General features: G+C 45.6%; 1 protein-coding gene across 2 annotated transcripts; it reads left to right on the top strand.

The window, feature by feature from the left end:
- Positions 1–4069: 4069 nt before the first annotated feature.
- On the top strand, positions 4070–6046 carry LOC149839111 (protein SRC2-like). Of its 2 annotated transcripts, none has more exons than XM_090002280.1 (2): positions 4070–4227; positions 4936–6046. In XM_090002280.1, exon 2 carries the CDS (start codon positions 4948–4950, stop codon positions 5887–5889), a length of 942 nt encoding a protein of 313 aa, XP_089858406.1. In that variant the 5' UTR covers positions 4070–4227; positions 4936–4947; the 3' UTR covers positions 5890–6046. The 2 variants fall into 2 exon arrangements, with proteins under 2 accessions (XP_089858406.1, XP_089858405.1); XM_090002279.1 differs by lacking the exon at positions 4070–4227 and adding an exon at positions 4299–4516.
- The last annotated feature ends 847 nt before the right edge of the window (positions 6047–6893 follow it).

Here is a 6893-nt window from a genome sequence, read left to right as displayed (position 1 = left end):
GCCATTGTCAACGAGTAGGTCCCCATTTATTCAGAGAACGTCATGGTGAGGAATGTTCAAATCTGTCCTAGAGAGGAAATTGCTTGCCTAAACTTGCAAGCCATCTGCTCCACTGGAAAATTTGAAACCCATTTCCAGTGAAACGCCAAAACTGGGCCTAACACATAACTGCAAAATGTGAAAACTAAACAGTTTGTGCAAGAAATTGGAGGTCTTCTATTGAAATGTGTATGGTTAGATTCATCTAGGTCATTAAGGCCATGTTTGAATGTCACGGTTCTCAAATCCGCAGCATCAGATATGAGTAGGGGTACCCGGGCCAGGTTCGGGTACCCGGCCTATAACGGGTTGGGCTCGGTCAGCAAAATGCAGCTGAGGTCTGAATGAACTCGGGCCAGGCTGAGCCTGATTAAATAATCGGGCCCGATTTGGGCCAGACCCATGTATAAAATACATGAATCCCGACAGACCCGGTCCATTAACTGGGTCTGGCCTAAAGTCCCCAATCCTAGCCGGACCCAAGCCCAATTGTAAGTGACTTAGGCTGGGCTCTGGCTAGGATGTGGGTCAGTCCTGTTGGACCCTAATCGGGTCATGCTGGGCCTTCTAATCGCCACCCTTAGATATGAGATCCTGAACGCCATCTTGGGCCAAAGAACCAAGGATTTGCACACAAAAATGTATATCAGATCCTAAACAACTGAGGATTTGAGGTGTGCATTGTTTGATTACTTCACATCAGGGTGTGGGGCCCAAACCGCATCAGTGCCTCCTCCCCACGCAGCATCGGACCCTCCAATGTGAGATCTAAGGGCATCAAATGCACCCTAAACTTCCTACGATGGACCTGGGTCTTGAATCAGATTTCTTGGCACTTAGATTCAGGTTTGGATCATGATCTGACCAATGCCTGATCAGGTACGAACTTATATATAATTCTGGATCCCATTATTGAATGTAGGGGTGGCAATCGTGTCGGGTTGGGGGGTTGGGGGGTTGGCGGGTCGACCCGACGGGTTGGCAGGTCAGCATACCTTAACTCGAACCCAACCCGTTTATTAAACGGGTCGGCTGTGGCAAACACGAACCCGGCCTGTTTAATAAACGGGTAACCCGACATGACCCACCAACCCATTTAATAAATGGGTTGGTTCGGGTAAATAGGTTGGCGGGTCGGGTTGGCGGGTTGATGGGTCTGGTTGGCGGGTTGACCCACCCGCCTAACCCGTTTATTAAACGGGTCAGATGGGTTGGTGGGTTGGCATACCCCTAACATGAACCCGACCCATTTAGTAAACGGGTTAGGCGGGTCGACCCATTTATTAAACGGGTTCATTTTTTCCAAACCCGAACCCGCCTAAGAGGCGGGTTGGCGGGTCGTGTCAGGTTTTGCCACCCCTAATTGAATGCATATTGGTGAAAAGTGTTAAATCCAACTGAAATGACTTATGTATCCAAAATACTAATTTTCCTTTTTGATATTTATTGTGGAGAAACACTGGTTTAGGTGGTGGGGCCTAGGAGAGATTGACGGTCTACGGTAGGACCCACCCCCAAGCAACTAAAACCCCTTTGCAGACCACCACTACATGAGGAGCGTTTCCTTAAAAAAACCCATCCACCATCTCATCATCACTACCACCATCCATCTCACCACCACAATACCCAACACCATCACCACTACTACCACCCACCTCCCAAAAAACAGACCCGATTTTTCACCATCCATCATCATCATCATCACCACCACCACCACCACCCACCCACCCCTCCAAAATGATTTTCTAACACCACCACCAACATTCATCTCACTACAATCATCTAGTTCCTGAAAAGCCACCCTCCTCACCATCTATCACCACCCACCTCAAGAAAAAATGGCATCCAAGAATCTCCACCACTACCCCCCTCACAATGATTTTTCACCGTCACCTACCTCTCTAAAAACTAAACTACAAGAAGCTCCACCACCACTCCCTGCTCCCACATTTTTTAAGATTTTTTATTTTATTTTTCTCATGCTACCCAAACAAGTAAACATTTTTCATTTTAGAAATACTATCGTATCAAAATTATATTTTTGTATGAGAGTTTTTCTTTCTTCCAAACATGTACAATCACTAGAATTTCAAGTTATGCAGTGGTAAAGTGATATAGAGCTTAGAAATCAAGTCTATCATTGTGCCAATTCTACAAAAAAATAAGGGTACTTTTGAAATTGATAAAAAAGGTGATTTTTTTTTTGAAAAATTTGTCTATTAAATAGGCAAAATTAGATCAAAGGGGTTTGACGTAGTGGGTTGGAGCCTAGGCTGTTTGACAGGCAACCTAGGTTCAAATCTCATGAGCATCACCCCGGTAAGCCAAAGCTTGGCGACTCCCTAGGGTTGAGGGGTAAGCCTTCAAAGTTTTACGGTGACAGAACAAAGATCGTAAGTACGTCTGGCTGAGCCAACGTGATTAGGTCTATGTGCCTGGGCCTGTTTGTTCGAGTAAAAAAAAAAAGTATCAAGGCAAAATTCATCTCTCAAGCTTTATTTTTGTAAGAGGTTTAAAATTTAGTGGCTTGGATTCCAAAAAAATAAATTTGAGGTTTATATTTGTTTTACACTCATTACTTTCAAGGTTCCTTTGATATATTTGATTGATTGTGTTTGAGGTTAGAGGCTATAAAAAAATGTAACCGGATTATTTTATGATAAAAAAGTCAGATGTGAGGAAATCCAGCCTTTTTTCCTGATGAAAACTTTACTGGTTTTGTTTTTTTCTTCCAATTACTTTTTTCAGATTGCAAACCGGTGTTGGGTCTTCCACATGGTAAAATCTTGTTTTTCCTTGAATTGGATCATTTTCTCTTGAGAAAGGTTTTCACCTTCCAACTTTGAATGTCATAAGTCATAGCCCACTTCTTAAGAGACCGTTTGTTTCAAGGGGTAATAGGAAGGGAAGGCTCTCCCCTTGAGAAACAGTCGTTTTCCATGAGAAAAACACTTTCCAAAAGGAGACCTCAAGAAAGCTCTTTCACATGAAAAGAGAGCACCCCATGGGAAAATGTAGGGGCCATGTGGGTTATTTGGGATGAGAACTGGATTGAACTTATGGCTCTATTCACCTATAAAACCAGGATAAGTTGGAATATTGAATTGCAATGGACGTTAACTACAACACAATTTCCCAATTCATCCCATATTTCTAGATAATTTATAGTTTACAAGCTCCCCCAAAGTGTCAATGGGTCAGGTTTGGTTTGCATTCAGGTAGAATCAGACTTGGATCAGTTTTTTGAGTATGGTATCCGGTTGGGACTCGAGTCTAATTGGATTTATTATAAAAAAAACCATACCCAGACCCGATAAAAACTACACAAACTGCAAACTAAACCCGGACTATACCCTATAAAATTATATTTTTTTATCATTTTTACATTGAAAATTTGTGGGTCATAATCGAAACTCGGGTCAGGCCTAGGTCCGGTATAAAATTTCACAAAATATACCTGGGTCCATGTATTAATCGGACCTTTGAGTCCAGACCCGATTCTTCTTATTTGTCACCATACCCAGACCCTATAGAGTTTGGTCCGGGTAAACCGGACCGTTGACACCACTGTGTGTATTTGAATTTATACACCAAAACAAAAGGGACTACGACGGATCAGGTGCAATCACATTGCACACCTTATTGGATCACCTCATTTGATGTGCCTTTCATCTTCTATTGAGTCCCACATCTGATAGATGGACGGCACTCAGGTACGGCTGCACGCTCAAAGTGTTAGATTGATTGCACCTGATTTGTCCTCAGGTCCTCCAAAAAATGATATAAGGTTTTTACAGTGGTAACCCAAATATCAGGTTTCACAAGTTCGTATTGCCAAGTAAGAGCTGTTATAAACTTTTGGGGTATTAAGACAAAAGAAACGCGCCATACCTTGGGATAATTTTTTTATAACTTACACGTGGTAGTCATACGTTCAAGACTTAATCTTTAAGAGGAACACATTGTTTAGGCCTTCCTTTTTCAGATATTTACTTATCTATTTAAGAGACAGGGGAGTTACATAATCCAAAAGAATAGAAGTTTTTACCTCTCACTCGGACCCTCATCGGCCGTGGGGTCTCTCTCCTTCGATCCGAAGAATTGTTTTTCTTTCTAGGCGTTTTCCTCTACGCGTTTCCCTCGCGGTGTGCAAAAGTAAACCCTAGCGCGAGAAGGGCGACGATCGAGGTGCGAACTCTCCAGTTTCTTCTAAATCTTCTGTTTATTTTCAGTATATATATTCGTTTCTGAATTCTCAGTTTTCATCATCCGATTTTGTATAGATTTGTCTTTTTTTCTTTCTTCGTAGTTCTTCTGGCTTATTGATATCTCTTCTTCCTGCAAAATTTTGCCCAATAACCTCTCCCGCTTCGTCTAGAATAGCGAATTACCTCTACTCCGATTTTCCCCTTTGAAAAGAAACCCTAGTTCTTTAATTTTCCGGTTTCCGAGCTCTGCCGGGTTTTCATTCCTTTCGGTGAGTTTTTTGCTTAAAAATTGGTGGATTGAAGCGTTTCAGGAGAAAATTTATGATTCTGTGACGAATTTTTAGATTATGTTTTGGATCTGTGGGGTTTGAGCTTTATCCAGAATGGAATTCCTTGAAATTCGTCGGAGTTTCGCCTTCTCCGGCGGTTTTACGGGAAAGATCGTCGGGATAAGTTTGCTCCGGCGCTAAAATCTTCGGAATCTTCCTTTTCGCCTCGTTTCGATTCGATCTGTATATTTTCTTGGCGTTTATCCGCTTCTCCGGCGGAAATGATAAAGGATCCGGCCGATTTGACGGTTTTCCGATATAATATCGCCGGATTTCGTGTTTCTTTGTTTTCCGGTGTTGTTTTGATGCGATATTGAGTCCGTCGTCTTTGAGATCCGTTTTTGACCTTTCGATTCCAGGATCCGACCGCCATGGAGTACCGCCCCCTGGAGCTGACGGTGATCTCCGCGAAGGACCTCAAGGACGTCAACCTCTTCGGCAAGATGGACGTCTACGTTGTGGCGTGGCTGAGCAACGACACGAGAAACAAGCAGAAGACCCCCGTCCACACTGACGGCGGCAAGAACCCGTCGTGGAACTTCACCGTCCGGTTCAACATCGACGAGTCGACCTCCCGGAGCGGCGACCTCGTCCTCCACTTCCTCCTCAAGTGCGAGAAGGCCCTCGGAGACAAGGACGTCGGCGACGTCGCCGTGCCGGTCAAGGAGCTGCTCGACTCGGTGGACTCTAAATCGGCCCAGTTCGTGAGCTACCAGGTCCGGACCCCAACCGGCAAGCCCAGGGGCGTCCTCAACCTCTCCTACAAATTCGGCGAGCGGGTCTCCGCCGCCACCGCGGCGGCCTACCAAGCGCCACAGCTGGCCCAGCCGTCCACCGCCAAGGCGGACGCTCCGGCGGTGGCGTACCCGGTGGCGTCCGGCTCCGCCGTGCCGTACCCGGCGCTTGGGCAGTACCCTCCTCCACCGGCGGGTTACCCATACCCGCCTCCTCCCGGAGCATACCCGCCTCCTCCCGGAGGGTACCCGCCTCCTCCGGGAGCATACCCGCCTCCTCCCGGAGCATACCCGCCTCCTCCGGGAGCATACCCGCCTCCGCCTCCTCCTGGAGCGTATCCGCCGCCTCCTCCCGGAGCGTATCCGCCGCCTTACGGGTACCCGCCGCCTCAGCCGTACGGGTACCCGCCGGTGGCGCAGCAGCAGCAGCCGCAGAAGAAGAACAAGTTCGGGTTGGGTCTGGGCGCGGGCTTGCTGGGCGGTGCGCTTGGCGGGCTGATCATCGGCGACATGGTGTCCAACGCGGGCGAGGCCAACTATGATGCCGGGTTCGACGACGCGGGAGGGTTTGACTTCTGAGGTTGATCAACGGTTCCCTCACGCTCTTTTCCGTCCTTAGATTTGGTTGTTCACTTGTGCGTGTGTACACAGGAGACTCTGGCGCTGTTAATTGAATATGGTTGATATTTGTATCTTACGGATTTCTATTGATATGGATAACTGCTGTTTTGGTTTAGATTCTGTAATCTGTGTTTTTTTCGGTAAGAAATTTGTGTTAATACTTCGGTAGATAAAAAGCCTGACCTGGTGAGGTCAGGAGTTAGCTGGTTAAGGCTATGGGTGTAAACGTGTCCGGTACGGCCAACTTGTTTCAAGAATCTGCATCGAATAGAGCTTATCTGACTTATGCTCAGTTGACGCATGGTTTGGGTTCGAACAAACGTAGACCTTTTCAGGAAATGGGCCGGTTCCTGTGTTTAAAAATTATGACCTCAACCTTTTTGTACTGGACCCATTTTGTAATCGGGTCTCGTTTTTATGTTGCGAAATAGTAATGCTAGGGGTCTGGACTTTGGATCATGTTCGGGGGTCCTTATTGGTTCTGTATAATGTGCACCCGAGCCATCAAGTTGACCAAGATGGGAGTTTATGAGTTTGATAAAACTTGATAAAACTACCTGGTGATGGCTGTTTGGGAGAATGGCATTGAGGATAAAGTTTATGCGTGTGGAAAGGAAGTGAGATTGTATTTGCACTATTATTTGGAAGTTGGTAGCTGAAGTGAGACTTTATGCATTTGGTAGATACTTTGGTCAAATTACCTTTGTGGTGGCTGTTTGAGAAAATAACATTGACGTGCTAGTTTTTACATTTGAGTAAGGAAATGGGATCAGTCTCCCTTGTTTTTATCTGCCTTAAAAACTGGATTTGGTAACTACCAAGTGTTGAATCCAGGAATTAGCAGCTGCAAGTCTTTCAAATCGGTAAACTCCCTCCGACTATCAGTTTTCAAACAAAGTCAACTGCCACTTCCAAATTCATAAATTTCGTCCATCCACCGGTTCTCAAATGGAGCCTAAAAA

Source organism: Nuphar pumila, chromosome 4 (assembly GCF_984573655.1).
Source record: "Nuphar pumila chromosome 4, dmNupPumi1.hap1.1, whole genome shotgun sequence".
Lineage (NCBI taxonomy): Eukaryota > Viridiplantae > Streptophyta > Magnoliopsida > Nymphaeales > Nymphaeaceae > Nuphar > Nuphar pumila.
This window is presented reverse-complemented; position numbering and strand designations above follow the sequence as displayed.